Source organism: Crocodylus porosus, unplaced genomic scaffold (assembly GCF_001723895.1).
Source record: "Crocodylus porosus isolate Cpor-Errol unplaced genomic scaffold, CroPor_comp1, whole genome shotgun sequence".
In the NCBI taxonomy this organism is placed as follows: Eukaryota; Metazoa; Chordata; order Crocodylia; family Crocodylidae; genus Crocodylus; species Crocodylus porosus.
The window spans coordinates 38,911,030-38,937,608 of record NW_017728911.1 but is presented as its reverse complement, the minus strand read 5'-3'; the positions used below and the strand labels follow the sequence as shown (position 1 = coordinate 38,937,608).

Genomic DNA, 26,579 nt, shown 5'->3' with positions numbered 1-26,579 from the left:
ACGTGCAATGTCCAGGACTGAAATCGCGGTAGCGGCCAGAGGCCCCAAGCAGAACGAGGTCCTCGTTGTGGCCGGTACTGGACAGACAGGTGTGGAAACCCTCTGCCTACCCACACAGGAATTTGAACCTACCCGGCTCCTCGAAAACAGGAATTGTAGATGGATTCAGGTATGTTAGCTAAATGGCCAGCCAAATACGTCTTATCCCAGGCAGCCCTGAGATAATGCTAGGATAAGCCCTGGGATAAACGCTGCAGGGCTGCCTGGGATAAGACACATTTGGGATCAACCTACTGAAGGAAATCCCGGATCAAACTCAGTTAGGTGAAGTTTGCACAGACTTCAGGACAGGGCCCTGCTTCTCACCGCCACAGCTCAAGTAGCCCCGACGCGGCACTGCGAGCCGGTGCCGGGGCTGGCGGAGATCTCTGTGCGGCGCTGACCCTCAGCACTGCAATGACACCAACCATCCCAAGGTTTGCAGTTTTGTTACCACAGTGTAAGGCTGCAAATAGCTTTTATGGGACTGGGGGGCAAAAAATAAACCCAGGAAAACCTGATAAGAATTGCAGTTATTCCTAAATACCTTTAAGAGATCGTTACCGGTACTTCCCGAATGAAACAAACTCCAAGGGACTCTTGGCTGGGAGTTCTCAGATTAGCTTTACCAGAAATACCAGCCATCTCATGTTTGCTTCTTGCCAATTTATCCTCTCTCTTGTTAGATTTCCACCCCCCTTGTTACTCCTCCAAAAGTCCCTTTTAACTCTTTCTTTTGGCATGCCGCGAAAAAGTGCTGGGTGATTCTGCCGCTTCAGGGCCGGCTGGAAAGGAGTTGAGATTGTCATGTTCTCTCTAAAAAGCAAAAAAGTTTTTACAAGCAATTTAAAACAGGTGGAACAAGGTGATACTAATGCAGGCAACAAGCTTAGCTCTCCGGTGACATGGCCGGCGTGTATTTCTGTGTTTCAATCACCGATTTCTCAGGCAATTAGAAAGAGCAAACCATACCCCTGGAAGCACACACAGGCTCTTGCTTTGAGTGCTGTTTTCCACCTACCTACATCACGCTGGAGTAGGGACTCAGTTGGGCCACGGAAGTACCCACAAAAGTTCACACCCGCTGCCCTCACACAGCTGTAAGCTATGCCGATCCATGAAGGTGACAAATGTCGAATACACAGAAATATGCCAAAGCTGAGGCTGAAGTCTCGATGCCTTTCTGCAATTTTGACACTTGCTCAACAAAACCAGGATCTCACCTAGGACCGAAAGCTTGAAGCAACAACTTAAACTGATAGACAAGGTTTTTTGGGTAAATCCGGTATCTGTTATTAGACCAGCTCAAGTAGCCGGGAACATTTTTCCAACTATTTGAGTTGGTCTAATAAAAGATATCAGATTGACTCAAAGACCCTTGTCTGCCCATGTCCTTAGATCACCATGGCTCTGACCTACACCCCTGGAACTTAAAGCTGATAGTATTTACATCAGCCACGATGCCTGGGCCTTCCCAATTTCCTTGGGAAACAAGATCCAGCATCCCCATGCTTGGTGTCTGACAGAGTGTCTCCGTCTTTTGGGATGATGTGGATGACGACGACAGGGGACAGACACAGAGCTTGCAAACAAAGCCATTCGTCATCAGCTCAAGCATCAAGAGTTTCACAGCAGACGAAGCACCATTTGTAGGAGAGCCTGGGACTGACTGGGAAAGAAAGTTGTGCACAGGGGTCAGGAAGTGGAAACACTTTGCTCCCTGCAGTCAAGGAACGACGGTCAACAATGTAGATAGGGGCAGGCAGGAAAACATCCCCTGCAATGCATCCTCATGAGACTTCCCAGGTAGGTTTATGGTCCTGGAGAGACAGTCCTCTCCTCTCTCACGAGGGTTCATGGTCAGGGTGGATCGGGGCGGGAAGGGTGCAGTAGCGCCCCTACTTTGATTTCTGCTCCACCCAAAATTTAAAACCACCAGCTTGGCAGTGGCAGCTGCATTTCCATTCAGGCGCGGTGATGGAGATGACCGACTTCATGGGCTCACCATCTTCCACGGGATCCCTTCCAGACTCTTCATTCCACAGATGTTAATGACCCTCTCTCCTTTTTTAATGGCCTTAATGCTCCACTAATTAAGCCACTCCTTCCTCTGCAATCCTGCTGTCAGGTCGCTGCTCCTGGAAATCTAGCTCCCTATTTCACAATCCTACCATTCTTGTTTTGAACACTAGTTAAAAACATTAACTTGGGTGTGGAAATAACTTTTAGCGAAGCATTTTATGCACTGCCAAGATGCTCAGGAAGGCAAGATTTTGTTTTAGGAATCTGAAAAAAGAGAGGTCCATTTAATTCTAATGACTGCAAACCTAATGAAACAGCTTTTGATTATTTTTTGCCTCATTTGTTGTGTTTTTTATACATAATATACATAAAATATGATATAGCAAATTTATACTTGCTTTAGCTCTGATCTTAAACTGAACTAGCTCTAGGCCACTAGTTTCTAGCTTCTTTAACTTGATAGAAGTGGGCATTGTTATTTGTATCGCATTATTTGCGCCCCTTTTTCAACATCCTAGATCTGCCCATGTTCATGGTGTCATCCAAACCACTCCCCCAAGCAAATCCCAGCTCTCGAGCCTTCAGCCTGCTTCTGTGGTTGTACTTCTGCGGCACTAACACGGGCAAATCAAAAAATCTGTTGGTGGCTTCATATTTACAAAGGGATACAGACAGAGGCCTTTTTTTGGGGCTGGTTTTATTCTGAGAAGCTTTCATATAAATGCCAGATATAATTACGTTTTCTTCTCAGTTTTAAAGTCTAGCTAAAACCTTCGTATATGTTACATGCAATAGTCAAGTTTAGTGAGCTACATCCAAATTCAGAATGACTTGCTAACTTTAAAATGTAATAGCTTATATACTCAGGCATTTCAGTCTCCTGTATTTTGGGAAAAAACAAGGCAACCAGCAGCTGTTCCAGACAGCTTCCATCTCACTGGGCTTATATAATCTTAGTAAAATATGAAAACAGAGAACTCAAAATATGTATCGTTGATAATGGTACCAAGAAGCCCAGTTCTGCACAGCGCACCTATGACTGAGAGAAAGGGATGGCTCATAAATGTGGAAATAGGAAAGCATAACACTGTGCTAGGCTTCAAAAAATTCAGAACAAAATAGGATTTTTGCTAGCTAATGTTTCTGATAAATTGCACAGTTGCACACCCATCCGTCTATCCCAGGGGTGGGCAAAACGCAGCCTGGGGGCCGGATGCGGCCCGCCAGGCCACTCTATCCGGCCCGTGGGGCCCCTAAAAAATTTAGAAAATTAATATTTATCTGCCTCTGCTGTCTATCATGAGGCCCTCGATGGCTTGCCAAAACTCAGTAAGCGGCCCTCTGCCCAAAATAATTGCCCACCCCCACTCTAACCGGTATCAGCTCACTGAAGAGGACTAGGAATCTGGGTTCAGGTTGGAAAAAAAGAGAGAGAAACTACAAATAATCATTTAATATGAGAGAGAGCTGCATAACAAGACATTGATGTAAAAATTTAATTCCGCCCAAAAGTTTAATTTTGCTGTTACAGCCAACGGTTGCAGAAGGAAGATTGTTTCTACCTACCACGCTCCTTGGAGAACGTTTGAGCAACATCTGAGGAGAGCACTTTTAGGCACCCAAACTAAAATGAAAAGGCATAACTGCAATGTACTTGGCTCCCAGTACTTCAAATCCCACTCTCTATAGTAAAATCACCTAAATTTAAGTAGTCGTATATAGCACAGCATAATTCCACTGGGTCCGAATGGCGCACTCAATGAGGGAACGCAACAGTCCTGTTGGCGTGCTCTAAAAAGCGCAGGGAATATGCAAAACTCAAGGCCACCCTTGCAGCCAAAAAACCAAGAGATTTTAAACAATTACTAAAGAGGAGAGTGATATCATAAAGACAATTTCTGCGCTAGCTTGTTTTCCGAAACTCTCTTTGCTACTGAACAGCTAGAACAGATAATAACTATTAGTAAATCAAACTCCTGCAGTATCCAGCTGTGTCTCCCACATTTACATACAGATAGAATGGGTATATGTTTTTAATATGTATGCGATCCGTACTTTTACCACAGCTGAAGTGCATGCTACAAAGGAGGAGGAGAATGGGAATGGAATCAGCATGAGATAATAAAGTGGCCTAGATAAAGTATTAGCCGGCGATTGATCTCAAACAGGGGATGCTGCTTCTCTCTGACCTGATTACTTACTATGCATAGATTCCATTAAATAGAGCTTAGAAATGGAAAGCTGCTGAAAAATACCGTAAATACAGAGAGATCGACAGCATCTTGAGCCAAATCAGCGAGTGAACACCCCCCCCCAAGTACAGTACAGGCAGGTAGTTTAAACTGTACCTGCATAACCACATCAGACTATTAAATACACACGCATCCATGCGCGGTCCCATTCCGCTGGGAGTCAGGCTCAAAACCCCCAATAGATTTCGATTTTAAATGAGAAATAGCAGTTTGTAGAAGCTGGCTTCTATTTTTATCTTTTATGCGATTTTTTTTTTGCGGGGGGGGGAAGGGCACTGCAAGATCACGCACGGGCTGCCGCTACCTTGAAGCTGGGACTGTGTCTTACGTAATCTAACTCCCTGTCTTTTTCCATAGACGCACACGCAGACACTTGAAGAAAGAGCATCTGAAGACAAAAGAACAACCACAGGAGAAACCAGGCCTGGTGGTGAATTATAAAGATCATTCCTCTCCTTGGAAGAAAGATTTTCCCCATAGCTCACCGAAATGACTTTCCCACCCCCCCTCCCCATGAAAAATTTGTTAATTTGAAGTACTTTAAAATAATTAAATCACTGCATACGTTCCTGTATACACTGAGAAATTGAGGCCATAAATTCAAAGCAATTTTTTTTTTGTTGGTGGCGGTGGGCAGGTTCAAGAAAAGGCACAGCGACTGCGATTAGCTCTGGGGCACTAATTTATGCTAGTTGCTGGCCAGGGGAATTCACAGTCCCTCGTGCAAGAGTATATTCAGCACTGGAATATCGGAACCTGTGCGGGAATTTCATGCGGCCTCCGCTTTGGCCCCACATTTTTCAAGAAATATGCAAAAGCGACAGTTATAAATTAAGCGCTAGAATCCATCCCTGCTCGAACTTTGCTGACTTCAGTTGCAGGCAGGGTATTATTACGTGGCTTTTCAAATGCATTTAACAATTTAGTGATCTCCAGAAGAGCAGAAAAAGATTGGCCTGCTCTCTTCGTTTTGCTTTCCATCTTTAATTATACTAAATTGGCTGCAAAATACTGCTATTCAGGGCTGTTAATGCCGGCAGAGCTCTGATGTCTGGTCTGGTGCTGAGGATGGATACATGTCACATGTTTTGCCCTGGTAAACTTATTTACTCCAAGTCCAAACACGATTTAGATACAAAATCCTGCCCCCAAGGAAGTCAGTGGCAAAACCTCACCAGCTCCAATGGGGTCTGATTTTTGCACGTGATTCCCGTACCACTTTACGGCCGTGTAACATAAAGCCTGTGCTGACCATGCCCACCACCACTGCGGGCGAAGTCAAGAAGCGAAGATGACCAGCTGCCTAGTGGTAAATTGCTCCTCTCTTGTGAGGGCAACCCCCAAATTGAACACAGGTGTTCTTTAAACTGTATTGGTCCATAATAGCGACAAAAACGCTCTGGGAAGCACTTGGCCGGCTGCCTGTCACCCCAAGGGGAGGTGTTTAATGGAATGATTTGCCAAGCTCCCAGAGTCTGAGCACATGAGCTCTGGCAATTACTAAGGAACAATGCAAAAAGACACAAACACAGGGAAAGAAGGCATTTCCAGCCAGTTCGTACCCAATTCAGAAGATGACAGATTTACAAGGAAAGGGGGGGAAAGGTGTTATTTAAAGAAGAATCAGACTACCTGCAGTTCTACATAAAGGAAAGGAAAGGAAAAGGGGGAAAAGGAGAAAGAGGAAAGAAAAGGGAAGGCCGAAGAGATGAGACAAGATGGGGAGAGAAGAGAAGAAATGAGAAGAGAAGAGACGGGAGAGAAGAGTAGAGAAGAGATGAGACGAGACGAGAAGAGATGGGAAGAGGAGAGGAGAGAGAAGAATAATGGGAACAGAAAGAAGAAAAAAGTCCCCAGAACAATACGTATATTCTAAATTGCGAAGGCTGCAGTGGTAGAAGATGGTGCCCATAAATCCTATAACATGAAGTAAGGGAACGAATGATGTCTGTGTGATGGGATCCTGCAGATCACTTCCCCGGCACGCTCTGCTTGCCCAGGAAGTCACCGTGGAGCTCATGAAATACACGTAGTTCCTAGGTGAGCCTCCTTGTTAGATTGTGCATAGGTTACCGAACAGCCACGTTGAGCCGGTGCGGCATGGAAACGGTTGGCGCCTGCAATCCTGTGAGCCAACCAAGGGTAGAATTCAGCCCAGAAAGCTCCCGGTGTGATGGAAAGTTCAATCCAGGGAAGACTGGACGATAGAAACAAAAAGGCACAGGCAAAAGATGCCTCCGGAAAGTCTCGGAGCAGCGGATACGTCTGCAGGAGCCTCTTGTAAAGAGCAATGCAAGGATCTGGACGGAAAGCGGGCTCTAGTTGATGCTGTCCCTGAAGTCTCGTGCCAGGAGTCGGATAGTGCTAATGCACAACCTTAAATTTAGGCTCCTATTTCCTGGCAGGAGAAGGTGGCATTCGCTGCTCAGGAAACAAGCTCCTAGATGTAAAAATATTTTGAGAGCAAAATGATGGAGAGTAGTCAAAGAGCCCCAACAACTTCAGAACAGGGCTGGCTGCTTCAAATCAAAGCAATTTAGTATCACCGATTCGAAATATGAGCAAGAAACCTTGATACAAGTCATCAGTTTTAATTTTGTTTTGCAGATTCACGTTTAGTTATTTTCCTAAAGAACCGCTGCTTCGCATTAGTTCGTAACCATTAAGACACCTTGATACGCTACTAAATACAGCGTTTATGCTAAGTTTGGTCCTTCTTGCTATTTATGAACAGCGATCCTGGTTTTCTCTCATAAAAAAAAAAATCCCCGATTTTCCAATAAAATAAGTAACCCAAAATCCACATTTTTCCGTGATTAAAATGAAACACCATAAATATAAATATATATAGTGGCAATTTAATCACGGAAAAATGTGGATTTGGGATGACTTTTTTTAATAGGAAAATTAGGGATTTTTTTTTTTTTAATCAGGGAAAACCAGGATCCTTGTTTATGAGGAATGGTGGACATGAACGTAAGCATCTTTCAAGTTTAACATACAAATTGTGATGTCTATTATTTTATAACATGAAAAAAATGACATTTCTTATTTATCAAAATAGACAACCTTTTACTCATGATTAGACAAGCTGGTTTTGGATGGAAATTGGAATTCAGTACTGAAGCAGCCAGGTGACTCAAAGACCAACAGCTCCAGACTCTGTTTCAACCGGCACGATCACAACACTACTTATCGCTACGGGCCTGTGTCTCAGGAGCGTCTCATCTGCCCCCAGAGGCACATCATGTAGCACTTGGCTTCCCTGCTCTGCCTGCCTCTGCTGATGCACTCGGGTGGTAACTAAAGTTTGTAAGCTACTGACGATCTCTTGGAGGTCTGCACAGGGCGGCGAACCTGAAAATCGGAGCCCTTGGCTTCCTTCTTGCTGGCACATCCATAAACTATGAGCTCTTTTCCCCCAAGAGGACCGCCATACTATCTGAAAATGAAGCATAATGCAAGACCCTGGATCAGCCCACTTACTTGAATCCAAGACACACCAGCAGCACCTGGGAGGAAGCTATTTTTGGTGACCTAAAATTCCAACATTTTAGGAATTTAGTGACTTCAGCCTCCTAAAATTCTGACCTCTTTTTTTTTTTTTTTGCCAAGGGCACTATGTCTACAAGTCCCGTGTTTCCTCCAAGCCTCGACACTTCAGAGTCTGTGGCCAGAGTCTGTGCTGCAGGGCCAATTCAAAGGCTGCTTTTGGTTCTGGTCAAATATTATGGTTCTGGGACAGTTTGCTTCTCTTACTCATGCAAACTGTCTTCGGGACCTTGCTTCGTTGGTTTTAGTGGCACTGAGGCTGGCGTGGAGCAAGTAGGATGCAGCATTAATTCTCTAATACTTGTAATATCCCTCTGTGCTCTCTCTGAGTCTCTGCCCCATCTTCTCCGCTCTTACCCACAGCCCTCAAAACCTGCGCTGCATGACACGGTCTTATCCAGGCGCACATCAGCTCTGATTTTCCCATCAAGTACCCGGTAGGTCCTTTATTTTATCTGGGGACCAGCTCGGTGTGCTCTGTACTTAATGGCTGCAGTCCATTTATAATTAAATAGCAAGTAGGATGGGGGTGGGGGAAATGTTGAGTGTTAAATAAGAATATTTGTTTAAAAGTAGCGAGGGTTTTGTTGTTGTTGTTGTTGTAGCTACACTTTAAATATTATTTTTAAAAATGCTGTTTTAAGCGGGGAATAACACACTCCAGGGCATGTAGTTGTAAAGATATATATATGCACTTCCCCAGTACTTTTAGGCACTCACCCTTTGGCCTCGGTTTTATGACTCTACACCCTGGAGTGGTGTTATTGCTTACAAGCATACATATATACTTACGGGTGTATGTGCGATCTGCAGATGTTTTATTTATAAGTGGCAGGCCTATTGCATCATTGAAACACGCATTTACAAACAGATATAGGTTTTATGAAACCCTATTCCGTTGTTTTAATAGCTAAGCTATCCAGCCATGGCATAATAGTGCACAAGGTAAATGTGTCTACATCTCTGGAACCTGTTCCAAGTTTTCTCAGATGTGACTAACTGCAAGGTTTTTCCAACCATCAAAAGTTAATAAAAAAGACAAAATAAGGCAGTCGAAACCCTTGGTGCTGAACACATACCACACACAAAGCAGAAGGGCTCTGATGAACTTGAAGGCCTCGGTTCAGCAAGATACTTAAGCACGTGCTTAACTTTGAGCATGCGAGTAGATCCCCTAAAGTTAGTACGCTGAACATTAAACTCAAGTCAACAACGCAGGGCCCACACGGAGACGGACAGGAACGGTGGGATATCAGTCTCCCGGGGCAAGTTCAGAAGTAAGCCTCCTACTGGAAAACAGCTGCGGTGCAAAACTTTTTTGGCTCAAAGCCCATAGCACGTAGGCAAGTTGTGCATACATTTTGTTGGCTTGTTATCATCCCTTATAATTATTCATAAGCCTATGATGCAAAGACAATAAACAATGATACTAATTCCCCATAAATCTATAAAATACATTTTGCAGTTATAAGCAACATAAACTATAAGGGAAATTACTGCAGCGCTTTAAAGGCAGGGAATAGTCTATGAAACATTAGCAGGGGTGGACTATAATTATTATTTACTAATGTTAGGTGCAAGCATAATCCGAACAGCCTGTGCATTGTCAAATCAACACTCAGCACTAAATAAATGACCATTTGGGAACTGTTGGGGAAGAGCTCTACCCCAGTTACTGCATGACTAAATAAATGCCATTTGCAAGGAAAGGAGGCTGCCTCCGAGCAGAGATCACAGCCCTGGAAGCCTTTCTGCAGAAAGAGCAAAGATACACATTAACTGGATCTTCGCCGGCAATGTAATTTCATTCCATGTGAATATGAGTGAAAACAGTGGCAATAAGAAGTTCCTGTAGGATTTCATTAAAAATATAATGCATTGACCATCTCCTCTGTTTTCAATCTTCAGATTTGGAAGGGTTATGAGTGGGAAATGATGACAAAGAATGACCTACATTAAACTGTAATCCCCGAACAGACAAACGGAAAGACCTCTGCGTTACACTTCAAAATGGTTTGGACTGAAATCTGATCCCTCCAGCGGACATCCCCGGTGAAATCCCGGCCCCGTGGTGGACAACGGCAAAACCTGCACTCACCCTTTATTTCAATGCATGTTTTGCAAATCTATCTTTGCTGTGCAATCTAGAAATAAAAAGTTTTGACTGAAATTTGTGCATGGTAGGAATTGGACGATCACATACCCATCTGCATCCATTCATCAGCTTTCATACACGTACATCTGGAGATCCACTTACCATTAATTCTTCAGGTGCCGGCCTTTCCTTTGGTTGCTTTCTCATGCTAAGTGTCAGAAAACAAAATGTTTATATATAAGCATATTTCACTTGCTTAAATATTGAAAACTTCTTCCTTTATCCCAGGCAGAGCATGCCTAGAATTTCAATGGACTTCCTAACTTTCGCACATACAAACTGACGACAGGGGTCCTAACAGTGGCCGAAATGTTAATCGATGTCTCTCTCCCTTTTTCTCAGCTTTTAATTATGTTCAGTGTTGCTGCATCCTTAATAAAACCATTAACGTTCTCAGGTGCTGATGAAAAGCTTCTACAAAATTTGGGCTGGTTTTCTACTGGGCTGTGTCCATTTGACCGTTTGTGGATGACTATAACGGGTCCTATTTTCCCTTTGCAAAGCAGGTCAGAGGTCCTGCAAACTTCCAATGAATGATCTGTTTTTCATGCTCCTTTTCCATTCCCATCCCCCATTTTCCCTTTACATTTTTGTATCTACTGTGTTTATTATCGTGGAGTTATTTAAAGACAGCGATTAGTACAAGCAAATCAATGGAGAGCGCGTGGTAAGCTGTTCTGCGCTGTGCCATCATTACATAGCTCCACACAAGGAATATACAAACAGGTGGGAAATCTCACTCTACCACTAAACAGCTATAGGGTAACACCCAGTACCCTGGGGTTTCTACCTTCATTTTTCCACATTTATTTCCATTACACTGCAGGTGATAGTTCATTACACAGCATTAAGCTGTTTATAAGATCATGTTTCTCATCCAAATAGTCCTGGTTTTCTGTGCAACAGGTGCAATTAGCTATTGTAGACTGAGCTTAGCTGCATGAAGGAACACAATAACATGGCACGGAGGTGACCATCAGGAGCTGCCTACTGACTAATTGGATTACTTCCAAACAGCCAGTGTTTATGGCGTAACTGGCAAAAAGTCATAAAGTCTGACGCGCTGTTCGCTTGACATGCCTGAGACTTATTAGGAAATGACGGCTTAAATGGAGTATAAAGCAATTTTTGCGCAGTAACGCCTCAGCCCATATTCTATACGTTGATCTTAATTATATCCCAAAATATTAAATGATCTCGCAGTAAATGGGAGCTATTAATGACACGAAGGACAATTTGTGTTCCTTATAAATAACCACATGCACCTCAAATAACGCGCACATTAAGCAAGTAAAACAAGCTGTCTGAAAAGAGGGTTGGTAACCGGTCTAATCTGACACTCCAAAGCAGCGGGTTCTCCTGGGAAAACAAGGCTATTAGCCACCATCATTTAGGCTTCAGTTTGACATCTGTGGAAATTTTAAACACACGTTATCCTTCCCTCTGCTTCAATAAAATAAAATTTATACTACATCTGATTAATTTTTGGAAACAAACAACAAAAAAGGTACAGCCCCTTGCACCTCGGCGAGCCCGCCTGACAAATCACTGAATGCCGGGGCCGGCTGTACACTGCACCTGTCAAAAATGAGGTTTGCCTTGTATAAACACTGCCCGCATATTTATTATTTTAATTAACTGGTAAATCAGAGAGTTAATTCTTCAGGTTCAATCCCATTGGCTAGGAGAATCCTAAGAGGGAGTTTCTTAGAATTGTTTCATGCATAATGTATTAAATGAGCTGAATATTCATTTTACCGACGCTGCTTTTGGCCCACTGGCCATGGTACGTACCTCAGAACTGGAAAACGATTTAGGGTATGATCTACCGTGGCCAAGAGAGCCGTGGGCCCTATCCTACATGGGGCCAAGTGCCCCAGCCTCAGTGCTTTGGGTGGAAAAGTCCATTAAATCGCTTCCCTTATCAATACTGCTCGGTAGTGGAAATGGCAACAATTGCACTGATGACATGAATTTTGCCAGTTGACACCAGCTTGGCATCCAGCCCCCAAAGCACCTTTTTACTAAAAAGTTACGTTCCTCAGTTAAAAACGCCCTGGTCCTACAAAGTTCACTTGCAGGGATTCTGCCTCCGCTTCATTACGTCCAAGGCAGCTCGTTAGCTTTCTTAGCAAACGATATATTTAAAAAATAAGGCTCTCCTCTCTCCCGTTGGTTAGTATAGGTAGCACTTAGGACTTGAACCTTTTGCTGCTCAGGACATTTATTCTTTCAACGCGACTCCCCCTCCCCCTTTTTCTTTTAATTTAAATGGCTTCAGCTGAACTGTTCAGCTCAAAAGCAAGAGAAAATGCCCTATGGGGTGTTTGAAAACATGACTCACAATAAAAATTACTTACTGAAAAACCAATGAATTAATCAAGGACATTGTTTACCTTTCTGGCTATTGAGGCTATTTTATTTTATAAGTGATAATACCGCAAGCCCCGAATAATGAAGTTATAAATACAATGATCTGTTTGCATCCCTCCCTCCCCTCCGCCCTGGATTTTTCAACCAGTCTCAGAGCACAAGAATGCACCCAGACTCACGGTGGTTTATTAAAACAGGAAAAACCCTCGTAAGGACTTTTACGACCCTTTGTGTAAATAACGTTTACATAATTTAAACAGTTTGCTTAGCTTTGCTGCCCCATCTGCCCAGGGCCCCCAAGTCCCTCTCCTCTCAGAAAGGATGCAGGGAAAGCCATAAGGTCTCATGGAGCTGCAGAGTTAATGGCATGTATCATTTACATTGAGGGCATGGCATGTTTGCGAACGGAGCTTACCATTGAGTGATGAAGTGTACAAATGGCTCAGAGAACTCCCCAACTGGAAGGACGGGCGATTCCTGTGTTCGGTTCAATAGGAGAGAAAGAGTCAGGAGAAGTGGAGACAGGGATATTTAAAAAAAACAAAACAGGAAAGCAATATACCATTAAAAAAAAAAAAAAAAGAGTAAGCCACAAACCCTCCCCCCTGCTTTTTCACACGGAGAAATAGAAGGAAAACGGTACAAATTCTCCTGATTCTGTGGCACAAAACGCTGAATTTCAAGTAATGAGTATTACACAATGGGTAAAAACATGTGGAAAGACACTGAGGGGAGGTGAAAAAAGGACAATGATAGCCACAGGGTAGAAAGGAAGGTAGGGAAAGTGTAAATGAGAAATTAATGATTATTTAAGTAACACACAAATGGTCTTGTAATTAACAAAGAGCTGTGAAATTATTCTTGTGTTGACCTTTGTTTCTCTCCCTGCATTCGCTATTTATTTACACTCATGTTTATTTACACTTATTCATTTTAGAGCTGTCCTAATATGTGCGGCGCCAGCGCGGTTTTAAAAGGGGAAGGGAAAAAAAAATCCTTAAGAGAAATAAGAGAAATCGGAGAAGATTTGCCAGGCTGCCTAAATTAAACACCGCATATTTATGAAAGCAAATAAATTAAGAGCAGATGAAAAAAATGACATCAACAGAGCACAAACAACATTACCATTTGCAAAGGAGAGCTTTGCGAATTTAGGAGTTTTTCCAAGAATGACAGAGAGCTCCAGTGTGTTTATAGTGTAACAGCTCAGGATGTAATGAAATTACACTGCAGAGTACTTTAACAGTGTCATCTCATTAGACCTACAGTTGGAACAAGAGAGCCACATAAAACAGGCAGCTGCAAATGACTTCATTCTCATCTATTCTCATTTGCTATTAAAAATACCTTTCGGCGGCTTTTTTCCTCCCTGACATCCCTACACAAAGTACCCTGCAAAGTATGATACATGCACCTATTTAAATTAACAAAGGAATGACTTATTTTAATCTCACTGTGCTTTGGAGTGCCTTGGCCATTTGGATGAGCAATATATCATTACATACAACCTTCCAGCGCTGCAGGCAAGAAACTCAGAGCGTGCAGCATTTGGTGAGAGCCAAACAATTTCTCTAGCACACAACTGTGTCAAATGCATGCATGTATTCATTATTGAGAATGCGAGGAAATAGCTTTGATGTAGTGGAAAAAAGAAGATGATAAAAGCACCTCTGCAATATGTGTGTCATTATCAATGGTGGCAGATAGATACAACTGCAGAGCCTCCTATGTGATTAGTAAATATACATATAATTGCTGTGGCCAATTATCAGAAAAATGAGATCGGTAATTACAAGACAGAAAATTAACTAGAACTCTTATTAAGGCTTTGTTTCCAATTCAAACAATTGGAAACTGCTGGAAAATACAATTAAATCAAAAGTAACTGAAGAGTAAAAGGGGAAGACAAAATTGCTTTACAATTTTCAAAGAGTTCTATTAAATACACGGAGTGCTTGATATAATGGGCCTGAGCTCTCTTTGAACTTGGCCTCAGAGAGGGAAAGGTTACGATTTCTAAACTTATAAACAACATCCACGTCGGAGGTTTCTGCTGGAGAGCAAAAGGGACACAAGGAAATAACGGGGTGGTTAAATCCCCCCTAGTTCAGAGGATCAGAGGCACAGATGACTTGAAGGCAAGATGATAAATGTAGGGCCAAATTTCAGGCTTGCTTTGACTGCATGGAAACGGGCTGGCGTACACTTTCCCCGGGGTTTCTGCTGTTCAGCCAAATCTTCCTGTACCCACAGATAATGCTAGCAGTGGCAATGATCAAGTGGTTGCTGCTTGGAACGAGCGGTGCAAAACCACTTGATGGACAAACCGGTCCAAGCTTAATTCACGCAACTTCACGGAAACGGTGAGCTGGGGGAGGCGGGTGTCACGTCGGAGCCCTCTGGGGAGCCGGCTGCTGCTCCAGGAGCTGTCCAGCATCCTGATCCCACCCTGGCCGCCAGCGAGTTTCACCAGGGCTCGTCTTCCAAGAGCCGCCTGCCTAGATAAATTCCTGCTGGCAGGAGGAGGATGGGCAGGCAGCTCTTTCACACCTATCTGTAGGTGATAATTTCTGCAATCACAAAGGGATTAACACCACAGGACCTGCCCAGAGCAGAAGGAAACGTCATTATGAGCATGGAGCGGAAGGCACTGAAATGCGCGGCGGCCTTTCCCGACGCTCCCCACTTCACTTCCGTGTTCCCACGATAAGCGGAGTCCAGGGTGGAGGCACAAAACATTACACACACCCACTAAAACACCACCAGGCTTTTACCAGCACAGCACCGTTAAGCCTGATGACGGGTTTTTAAACCTGAAAGCTTGCTAAGAAAATTTTTCCCAACTATTTAAGTTGGTCTAAGTTAATTTTCCCAACTATTTAAGTTGGGAAACTCCCAACTTAAATCTTCTATTTAATAAAAGATATCAGATTCGTCCAAAGAACCTTGTCTGCCAACACCATTCATGCCTTTATCCAGCAACGTTCAGGGTACAACACAGCAGCCAGGACCAGCAAGGGGCAGCTTCACCCGGTGGTGGCTTTGGGCTTCAAGTTCCTAAACCATGAGCCTAAATAAGGCCCAGACACATACAAGTCTTGGGCGCTGCACAGGCACCCAATGCAAATGGACAGGTTCAAACTTGGAGTGGGGTCCAAAAGGAGCTGCGAGTTGACCAGAAGTGGGGTTGTGGCCCCCAAAAAAGACTGAAAACCACTACCACAAGTGAAGACCATTACTGTCAGTCTCATCCACGCTCACTTTCTTCTGCCTGCCTTAGGCATTGATCGGCCAGTACATTGGTCTCAAAAATATCCAACTGATACTATACTCTCAGGAGCCAGAAGCTAGAGAGAGGGGGGTCAAGACCCCTAGGCTGTACACAGGACGCTTAACTACAGACTAATATGGTCTCTAGATCCAGCACTGACTGAGGGTCTTTTTTGGGTAAGTGGCACAAGTGAACATCTATAACATGGCAGCACCCCTCCTCTGAGCTGGCTGGGAGTTTCTGTCTGCACGAATTCCTGTTCAGAAAATGCAGGTTTGTGGAAACCAAAATCATTGAGCTTCTTTTTGCTGGAATGTGCCGATTTCAACACTTGTGCTGGAGACAGTTCCCCAGAGCCAGCCGGGAATTCGAGTCTGAAGCCCAAGCAAACCTCAAAAGAGCAAGTGGCCCAGGGGCCACTCACATGGGATGCGGGTTCACAGCCTCGGCTCTGAATCAGGCCCTAACTGGAGTCACTAAGTGCAAAGCTCACCCATCCGCAGGCTAGATAAAGCACCCGCGTAAGTTAATCAAAGCTGGGGCTCTGCCTGGAGCTCAGGCCTTGTGGATTGGGACTCTGGTGTCTTCCACTAGGCCAGAGTATTCTTCATGCCTCCGGCGAGCGGTACCCAACTGGTGCTGTCACATAGTGGTGACTCTTCTTTGACCTTGTCTAATATTTCTGCTGTTGGAATTTAACACTCAGTAACACTGGAGTCCGGGAAAAGATACCTCGTCATGAAATCTGCTGCGGGTCAAAGTGGCATTTGGAAATGATGATTACAGAGACCAGTAACAGGTCACATTTTGGGGGTTGGGGTGGTGGGGGACACGCACATGTTTCTGGCAGTTGCTGAAATCCCATAAAGACTCCTGGAGAATACTTGCTAATCACTTGGGCCTCATTACTACATCTGATATGAATGAACTAATGAATGAACTGCCACAACCAGCCACCTTGATAGAGCCATCATTTTGACTTCACTAGGAAAACACAAGTGACACCTATGTTTTCACGGTGAATTTTATATAAGTCTTGATATGATGTTCTGTTAAACGGCACAGAATGGAAAGCCCCAGGAGCACTGTGTGCAAATTAATACATTTATTTTACCTCTGAAAATGCAAGCTGAAAGCTGCTTTATAGCTTGCAAGAGAGGCAGGAAGCTTAGCCTCCTCTGGAAAAAAAAGAGTCCAAACACAGCAGACAATGAACCTAACTCCTTCCCCTGTAAAACGTTAAAAATCTGTCGCCACAACAGCCGACATCCACTGAAATCATAGCCGCTGGAGGTGGGAAACACACACTGGATTATCCTGTGCAGGCCCTGGAACAAGGATCTTCCTATTTTATGTAAGGAATGTTTGCTGCACATAGTTGCTAAATTAAAAATGATTTGCGCTTTATTTGCAAGAATAAGATATTGCAATGAATAGGATGCTGCAGTTGCCACCTGCTGAAATTTGAGCAACTGCGGTGTCAGAACAAGAAAGAAAAGAAAAAGGCAGAGAAAAGCCAACTCAAGCCAACACATCTTACACTGCGCCCTAAAGTTCAGTAGGACTCGAGCTTGGGGGACTTGCAAGGGATGACAATATGATGAAATAAAACAAAGCTCTACACACTCCTACCAGGCCCAAATAATCAACCTCCTGTAATTCGCACCCTGCATAATAAAAGATTCTCAGGCGTGTGCAGTAACTTTACTGATTTTCCCACATCAGTTCATACGACCTCTCTCGCTTCCTTCTGCCAAAGGACAGTTTTCCCTTGGACTGATCAAAAAAACTGCCGCTTAAAATTTGAAGGTGGCGAAGAGGCAGGCACTCCAAAAACTCAAAAAGAAAAAGAATTAGCAACCTGAACTTTCCATTTCTGCTAGAACACGATCCTGTTTCATCAATACCTCGCAGATCACAATTCAAAGCTCACGCTGTATTTCTACTTCCAAATGATCAGTTTCCAAATATAACGATTTACTAATAGGAAGACTAATACAACCCTAACCAGTGTGCCAAATACAAATACAACCCTTAGAGACCAGTGCCAATCAACATTATAAATTCAGGAGCAGCTTTCTTCTCTATTTCTCATTAGAGAAAGCACCATTGTCCTATGGATCAAAACAGGGAGACTCGAAGCATACAAAGGCAATGTGGGTCTCAGTGGTTTTGGAAGCGTGTGGTCAGCCTGGCTCTCAAAAACAACTGGAATGCGTCTGTGGAGTGAGTACACAGAAGGGCAACAGGGAAAAAAAAAAGAAAAAAGTTTGAGTGATGCCTTTGCCTCGTGAATAATGAACAGTTCAGGAAGGTCAACCCATTACAAGTGAAACCGTTTAATTATTAATTATGCACAATCTATGAGCAAAAGGACAAGTTCAGAATGTTTAATGTGTGGTAGCTCCAACTGGACCCTCTCTTGGCATTTTGTTATTAGCACTTGTCAGCAAGGTACTCAGGCATAAAGAAAAAAGCACAGCAGCAGAAAATCTGAGCTGCGGGGAGGCAGGAGGGCCCTCAACTTCAAACAACTGCTCTTGATATTTAATCTTGAGAGCGGCAAGTCTCCGGGACAGACCTTATCGACTTTCGTGGCGTGCAGGTACTGCGCCGTCTCTCAACGAAGGCACGGGAATGTTTTGTCGGGCGGCTCCTTTCAAACCTGCCTTCTTTACGGAGAGGGGCAACGCTGCCGATTCCCAGCTGTGTGGCTCTGCGTCACTCTGGAGATGCCAGACTTCCTCTCTGATCCATGCCCTATGGATTTGGGCCTCGCTCACTATCCAGACCGAGTGCCGGTCTGTTCCGGGGATGTTGAGCTTCACCCGAGAGTGACCAACGCTCGCGTTAGCTGCAGAAAAAATGCAAGCGGCACCAAGGATCAGGGGCTAAATCACACAACACAGGGTGGGAAAGTAAAGGGAGGAAGTGCATTCAGCAACCTCCTGCTCTTCCTCCCCAAGGGCCATTCCTCTGGGGATTCTGCATGTGCTTTGGGCCGGACGACGGCTCCCAGGAGGCAGCACGTCCGTGCCATGGTTGCTCTGGGTGTCATGTTCCTCTTGCAAATGTTCTCAGGCTCCTTTTGATGCTCAAGCCCCACAAATCTAATGCTAATGGGAACCTCCACACTGCCTTCACGGTAAGCTGCTGCAAGGAAGTGCGACCCCCTGCTCCATCCCATTCAGCGCACGCCAGTGCATGGGCATCGTGGGGCGCAGCTGGGCAGCGCAGTCCCGAGCACGTGTTTAGAGCCGGTCTCAGGCACTCTGCCTTGGGTGCGCTTCTGGCAGGCGCGTGGGGATCTGCTGGCTCACCGACACGGCCTCACTGCCAATGTCTGGGGGACGCTGAGCAGGAGCGAGCGGGCGGGATGTGCTCGTCCCCAGCAACCTCAGGCTCCCCGCGAGGCTAGTGCCAACGTGTCACCACAGAACAGCCCCGTGGCAGCTTGGCTGCCAACGTGGCTCCTGCGAGGCCAGAGGCTGCAGGCCGCTGTGCAGAGAAAGACATGCCCTGCCTGCTCCGTGGGAGGGGGCGCTTGCACTTCCTAGCTGGCCCCTGGAAGCAAGGGCTGTGTCCCCATGGCTCAGGTCCCGAGCCCCTCCTCTCTGAAGGTTTAAAGCCTCCCATTTCCCACTTCTCCAGAGCTGCTTCTGTTCCAGAATCGCTTTCCCTCTGGGCTTGTGTCTGTGCAGAAGGAGATGCCATGGTCCTCTGGCTCCACATCCACGAGAGGGATGCTGTGTTTCTGTATGCCAGAAGCACAAGAGGGGTGTTAACATCAGACCGAATGCATGCGACGCTCCTCGGTTTCCCTGACGTCCTCAGGGTTTGGAAGGGTCATCTCCTCTGGACAGAGCCTCTCCTTTTCCCCTCTTGCATTACACTGGGCAAACTGGGGGGTGTTTAACAAATGACTTGGCAAGCTGTACAATGCAGAGAGGCCGGGAAGACTCCACCCCAGTCTCTGCCGGGCAAAAGGATGGTTACGCATGCTCCTGTTTTTCTTCCATTGTTTTAAAATGCTCTTTCCAAGAGTACACGGATCGCCACGCAGCAGCCGGCATTCACCAGGAAAGGCACAAGTGCACGCGAGCACCTTGGTCCAGATAACAGCCCCATTTCGGATGTACCAGGAGCCAAGCCAGGGGTGGCTGCGCGGGATAACTGCACTGCAGCCAACCAGCCCTTCACATGTGACTGAGGGATTCAAGTATCGCACGCGCCCAGATGCATGCCGACGAGGACGACTTCCCTTTTCGGATATCCCTCAAAAAAAAAAAAAGGAGCTGCTGACTTTCCGCTAACAATCACCCTCCGGAGTAATGAGGTTTGCAGACTGCAGCTCAGTCTGGAGGTGGCTCAGATAGCCGGGCTTACGGCATTTCTGGATTGCCCCAATTATACTACCGCCCCTGAGCTGGAAGGTGAAAGATGATTACATTTCTGCACTGGGTCAGCCTCGGTTCTTTCCGTAGCAGTAGATTGCCAATTGTGACAAATTATACGTGGAGGCATTCTGGTTTGAAGTTTTGCCTTTTGGGACTTGAGCGTCAGCAGCGAACTCATTTATTTCAGGATCTCCAGCTGGACTGGAAGCAAGGTTGAAAGGCCAGTGCTTTATCCACCGACTACTGAGCCTACCCCTACCACCTCCAATGAAGTAAAAACTAGCCATTTGCCAAACACCCCTAGCCACCACCTACATGCTGCAAAATGGTATATATGGAATATATATACACCCCCCCATACGTATCATCTATACAAAATATGAGTATATAATCTCATCTGAATATTTATAAAATGAATCACGAGATATTATTTCGAGCTACTTAGCTACCATTCTCCTCTTGCTGAGTTTGCTATTGAAAGATGTTTTTCATAGCTGGGCGGTGGGAAGAAGAGCAGTGTTAATTAACATTAGGAATAACCTACATGACATCTACCTTTTGCTAAGCTTTGTGCTTGTTAATGTGGATCTCTGAAGGTCTTTTATTCCTTGCAGATAAGCGTATAGGTAGCTGGAAAACAGGTTAATCTTTTAACCGTAACTGTAATTGCTTTCTCTCTAAAACAAACATAAGAATTTTTTCTTCTCATTGCAGGTCTCTTGTCGATCATAAGCTAGCAGAGCACAGCAGTGTTTTGAGTAGACACACACACACACGTTTCAAATAGCTAAGGCACAGCAGCGTGAAACACAGCCTCTACCTGTTCACATCCAAAGGGACTCACTTGAAAAACTAAACCCATTTATTGTTCCCTTTTTTCCTCTGTATACTCCCAATGCATTTTTATTGCTTTTTCATAAAACACTGCTGCAAATAATCAAGCATGACCATTGACATCCACAAGATTGAGTTTTAGGAACCATTAAATGAGCTCGCCCTCTTGGGAAGGTTCTTGCTCAGGTTGGTCTAAAGGTAATTATTCAGCAATTCCTACCTGTGGTTTTACCTTGTTCTTATAGAAGTCTCTGAATCTCATACACTGGTAAGGTCACAGTTTCTGTCTCAATAAAAACACAGCCAAAAACAATCGATCCAGGACATAAATTATGACAGATAAACATTTATTCTGACACTACGCTTCCTTTTGTCTTCAAAAACTTAATACAGAAGTTTTCAAGATTAAAACATGGGAGTCTGTGTATCCATTCAACAGTAAAAAAAACAGAGAGAGATCCAGAAATGGAAAATGAAGCCTTGTTTAGCAGAGATCATGTGGAGTCTGGTACTCTGTCATCTAGGAAAACAAGCCTGGGAGGACCAGTAAGGTCAAGACATCAGATGTTCAAAAGGGTTAAGGTTTCTCATTTGGATCACACCGCACATCCTGCGTATATTTAAGGAGGTGCCACGGTACCAAATAAAAGGTTGACTTTAACCAGGAAAAGAAAAATTGAAACCACTGCACGAGGTGTATGTGTTTGAAGGATAAGTTGATTTGCATGGAAATTTTTGAGAATTGACTGGCATTTGAATGCTTGATATCTCAGCACTAAACTTCCACAAATGCTCATCTCTGCTTTTAAATGTCCCTGAATATTGAACTAAAAAAATTAAAAGGTGGTGGTGGGGGGTGGAAATCCAGAGCTCTTCAGTTTGGAGAGCCTGTGAAGTTCTTGAACTAGATCAAGACCCCAGTCAAGAAAAACTGGGCACCTCTGCAGAACAAGGAGGGGGTTAACAAGACATTTAAAACAATATAGCCAAAATATAATGGAAAACTTCTAGCACCCTGCCTGCGAGGGTGTCAAATGCAAGTATTTGTGACTAAAACTAATGGCACTATTTTTAAAGTCCTAGTAATTGCAAAGTGCGCAGAGATCCCAGGGCTGCAATGCTACCAACTCATGCGAGTAGTCCTTGTTCACACACGGTCTCATTCAGGCCAACACCCTGTGTGTGACGTCTCGCGGGCAATTTGTTTCAAATCTCACAAGCAAAAATTTCTGATAGAAACAAGGAAGAAAAATGGTTCCTCTCCGTTTTCCAGCCTGGACATCGCTGAGAGCAGATGGCATTTTTAAAGATAAACCAAGTTGTCTTCCTGCTGAGACTAAGGTACAGAAACTTTCTTCCCAAAAGGCACGTCTTTGAGAAGGTTATGAAACGGGAAGGGTTAGAAGTTGGAACTAAAGCTTAACTACAGTGCTTGCTACCACAACTGCTTTCGCACAGTGAAAACTGGTTTAAAGCAACCACCCAAGGGGCCGGCAATAATTGGTTTCCTAGTAGGGATACTCCAACTAAATAAAGGTCAAACCAAATAGCCCTGGAGAGCTTGGGGATAATTTAAGTAGTTGTTTAAGAGAAAGGACTGCCTACTGGATGTGGTCCTTAGCACGAGTTTCATCTATCTTGCTGTCTCTGGACGCGCAGCTGACACCCATGAAGTCAACAGACAGGTGGGTGGAAGGATGGAAAGCCGATAAGCCGCAAAGCAGAGAGCTGTCAGGTTTGGTCCCCTGGGACTTGACCATACAGACGTGAAACCATCTATACGTCCTCCTAAAGGCTTATCTGTCTGGCAGCCTGGACCCATGCCAGCACGGGCAGGTTTTTGAAGATGTGGCATACAGAATATGATCAAGGAAATACCCAAGTTGCAAGCGGTCTCCAGTGTGCACTGCACAATGCAGAAGAGGGGAGTTGCTGGTGTGAAGAACTGATGCCGTTCCCTGTTTGCCTGACTTCAGGACTAACCCTGAAGCCTGGAAATTTAAGGACGTCCTGCTTACATTTTCAATGGACGGCTCTCAACGCAGCAAATGTGAGGACGCATCGTTACAGCCGCCCTGGGGTTATTCTCTGGATAGTGAATTAGATGTGCTTTACGCTGCCCCCAGCTTTCAGCATGCTGCGGACTTCTGTAGGGACAGTGCCCTGATGACAATTGTCAGGGGTAATGCTGACGGGGTGGCAGCTGGGCAAGGAGCAGCTGGGATTTCTGGCACCTGGAAGGCTGTGGGAATTGTGAGCGCTGAAATACTTAACAATGCGGACAATGAAATGGTAATATCTCGGTTTTAGTATCAGCCCACCAAAGTGAACGGACATTACATACTTCTCAGAGCTGTTATTTCAGGAGTCTCCAAGCAGCACTGCGCTGACATAGTCCCAGGCTGCTTATGTTTCTAAGTCATCTTCAAAGATGAGAAGGCTAGAAACAGGGGTGTTGTTTTTTGGATTTTTTTTTTTTTTAATGAAACATGACTCTTGCAGAGGTGCAACCCGCAGCAAATCCTGTGGCTTTGTATTGTGGAACAGGAGACCGCAGCCCAGGCATTTCTCAAGCAGGCAATGGCTTCTGTTTCCAACAGATCTCTGTCCTCATTCGTGTCGGAGCAGTGCTGGCAAGGCTGCATTCACGGCAACTGATGCATGCCCTTCCCAAAAGGGATTAATCCGCACTGCTCCCTGCTCCCACACAACATTTCCGTGAGTTGCGGATGAACTAAGTTGATTGCTAGAATATTAAATTACATGCAGCCCTCCAATAGCACCAGTCTGCCTTTATTACTGGCTGTGTCGCAGAGTGAACTAATGTTAACAACTATTAAATCCTCATCTTTGGACCAGGGAGCATAAGCCCCATCATGGCAGAAGCAACTGCTAGGAGGAGGATTGTTGCTTAAATGAGCATGTCCTACTTAGGGCTGGATCAGATTTCTCTAGCGGTTACCACATGTTAGGAAGCAGGCCCTAGCAGATGCATGCATCCTCCTCAGCCCTCAATAGATAATGTTCTTTGCTAACCTACAGCATCAGGAAGGTGAAGTAGTTAATAATACAGTGCTCACAAAAAATTACAGAGCAGGGTTTCTAGGTACGTCTTCAATCACTTACTAAAAATGTCGGATGCCTGCAGGTATATCTAACTCCTAATTAATGCAGAGAATGGAAACCACACCTCCCGACCTGCCTCAGCCTGCGCAGGGGAAACGGGGTGTGAAAGGGACACAGAATGAGGGAGACAAGAGAAGTTACCCATGCCAGGATGTGAAACTTTTCCAGTGTACCAGCCCCTCTCCATTACAGCGCGTCTTTGATTCTGATGCAAAGACTAACTGGTAACGGATGTAGGAGCGCACCTAATTTATGTGGTGCACGAGGAATTTGGGGTCTCTGAAAGCGTGACATTCTTCAGAGTAAGGGACAGGAGAGGCAGGGCAGACATCTAAAGTAGAGAGGCTTATAATAATTCCTAGACAGGTTAAAAAGCACCCTTTAATGAAAAAAAGGATTTTTTTTTTTAATATTAGATGCCACTTTCCGGAGTTTGTGGACAATCCAGAACACCTATATAGTAGTACAAATGCCACCTCTCAACTAGTCTACTCATCAATAAATCATATGAATTAAACATAATTATGAATGAACAGAACATTAACTTTTGGATTACTGCTGTGTTTTTGAGGAATGCATAATACTAGTCTAAAGAAACAATGATTGCCCTAGAACAAGCGATTATTAAAAAGAATCAAGATCTTAATGCTATTCCTGTTCATCATTTTTAAAAACAATCAAAACTGCATTCATTTCCACAGCACTTGGAAAAGCTGAGAGCCAGATCTTTTAGGATTGAATCTTGCGCTAAAAAAAAACCAGACCGCAATCACTCTTTTCTGTCTCCCAAGGTTAGATTCCTAAAACTGTAATACTGTTCCCACTGACCACAACAGAAGATACTAATATTGCTTCTAACCTACCTGTATAATTTTAGCAAGATTCAGTTATATCCATCTGCAGTTTACAAATCACATCTCAGACACAGCTCTGCACTGTTGAAAGTACATGGACCTGAATTCAGCAAAGCATTTAAACAAGGGCTTAACTTTAAAGCTGATGCCTAATTCCTTTGAGCAACACATGCTTTGCTTCCCCTAGCATAAGACATTTCAGATAGAAACACCTCTATCAGGAATGCCTGGGGCCGGATACTGTTCCATCTACTGGGCCTCTAAGAGGACTTAGGTGCCTAAGTGCAATTCTGTTCTGCCCTGTTCAAGTCCCTGAAAATCCAATAATGCTTCTTGGTTACATGCTGTCATCTGGCCTTTCAAACTAAGTCATAGAAAGACAGCGAGGAAGACAGTCCACCGGCCTTTTGCATCAATTGTTCGTCCAGGAGTTGAGCAGGTGGAACAGGATCACATTTAGGCACTTAACAGGTGGAACCGAATCTGGCCCTTGGTCTACATCGGGGTGGCTAACCTGTGGCCAAGTGATGTGGGCAGCCTCTATGCGTGGCATGCACCAGACTGGGGAGGGGACAGGCAGCACAGTGGCAGATAGGGAAGGGAGCAGAAAGTGGAGCAGCAGATGGAGCAAGGAGCACAGGGCAGGAAGCAGAGCAGGAGATCAGGCAGGGGAAGGCAACAGAAGTAGCACTTGGGAGAGGGCAGCGCTTAATGCGTGGCACACCTGCCCAAAAGGTCTATGTGAGGCCCTTTGGTCATCTCTCCTGCTCCCTGAAAGGCGGGGGTGCCAGCCGTCAGGCCTCCTAGATCCCTCCTCCCCGGATCAGCCCAGATACAGCTAAAGCCACCTGATCCATGACTCTCGGGCCCATCTGCAGGGTGGTGGGTCGCACAGCAATCATAGGTGGGTGAGCACTGAAAACAAAGAGCGCCCCTGGTCCCACCGCTGGAAGCTGAGGCTGGGCCTTGTTCCACCATTCACATCACAGTCGCTGAAAGACCCTCCTGGGGGGTCTCTCTTAAGGAACCAAAGACCCAAATGATCCTGTCCAGCACAATTGGGAGAGGGCGAGGAACAGGTTGCAGGAGGCTCTGGGCAAAGATCGGGTCCTCTCCTCACTGCTCTCCACTGCTTCCCTCCATGCTGAGCCACGTGGTGATGGGTCCACTGCCACCCGTTCAAAGGGGTGAGGGAGAAGCTACAGATCGCCGCTCCGGGCTGCGGTGCTTGCCGTCCGGCGAGGTGGGGAATTTGCCGTCGGTCTCTATGCGTGCTGGAGGGCCCATGCTGTGCTGAGCAGCTGCAGGCTGCCGGGGAGGGGCTGAGCTCTGCTCCCACCTCCTGCGAGTTTTAGGACCTCTTGGCCCATTTCCACCCCCATCCCCTCTACAGTAAAGGGGAGTATTTGGCCCAAGATAATCAGTCTTACAACACTGAACATTTCTAATCGCTAATACACACACTAGCAACAGCAGCTGTACAGTACCAGACAGCCGACAGACGCTCTCTCCCAAGATCCTTATGTAAGAACAGTACACATTAGCACAATAAGTGGGAACCATTATTATCCCCCAACAGAGACATGCCTTGCAAAGAATGGGCCAGGAGGAGGAAGGGGTAACAGGACGGGCAAACGGAGCAAGGCGAGAGTAAAACCAGCAGGTTTAGCAGCAGGGCACGTGGAAAGGAGAGGGGGCTCCAGG

The 26,579-nt window shown here is 45.1% G+C and overlaps 1 protein-coding gene across 2 annotated transcripts in view; it reads right to left on the bottom strand.

Moving 5' to 3' along the window:
* MAP2K5 (mitogen-activated protein kinase kinase 5) overlaps window positions 1-26,579 on the bottom strand; it is a 182,549-nt gene that overhangs the window by 15,661 nt on the left and 140,309 nt on the right. For both annotated transcript variants that reach the window (XM_019533862.1, XM_019533861.1), the window contains exons 20-21: window positions 12,809-12,870; window positions 10,123-10,168 (exon numbers count right to left, since the gene is read on the bottom strand). In XM_019533862.1, coding sequence (XP_019389407.1) covers window positions 10,123-10,168; window positions 12,809-12,870 — 108 coding nt within the window. The remainder of the gene's footprint in view (window positions 1-10,122; window positions 10,169-12,808; window positions 12,871-26,579) is intronic.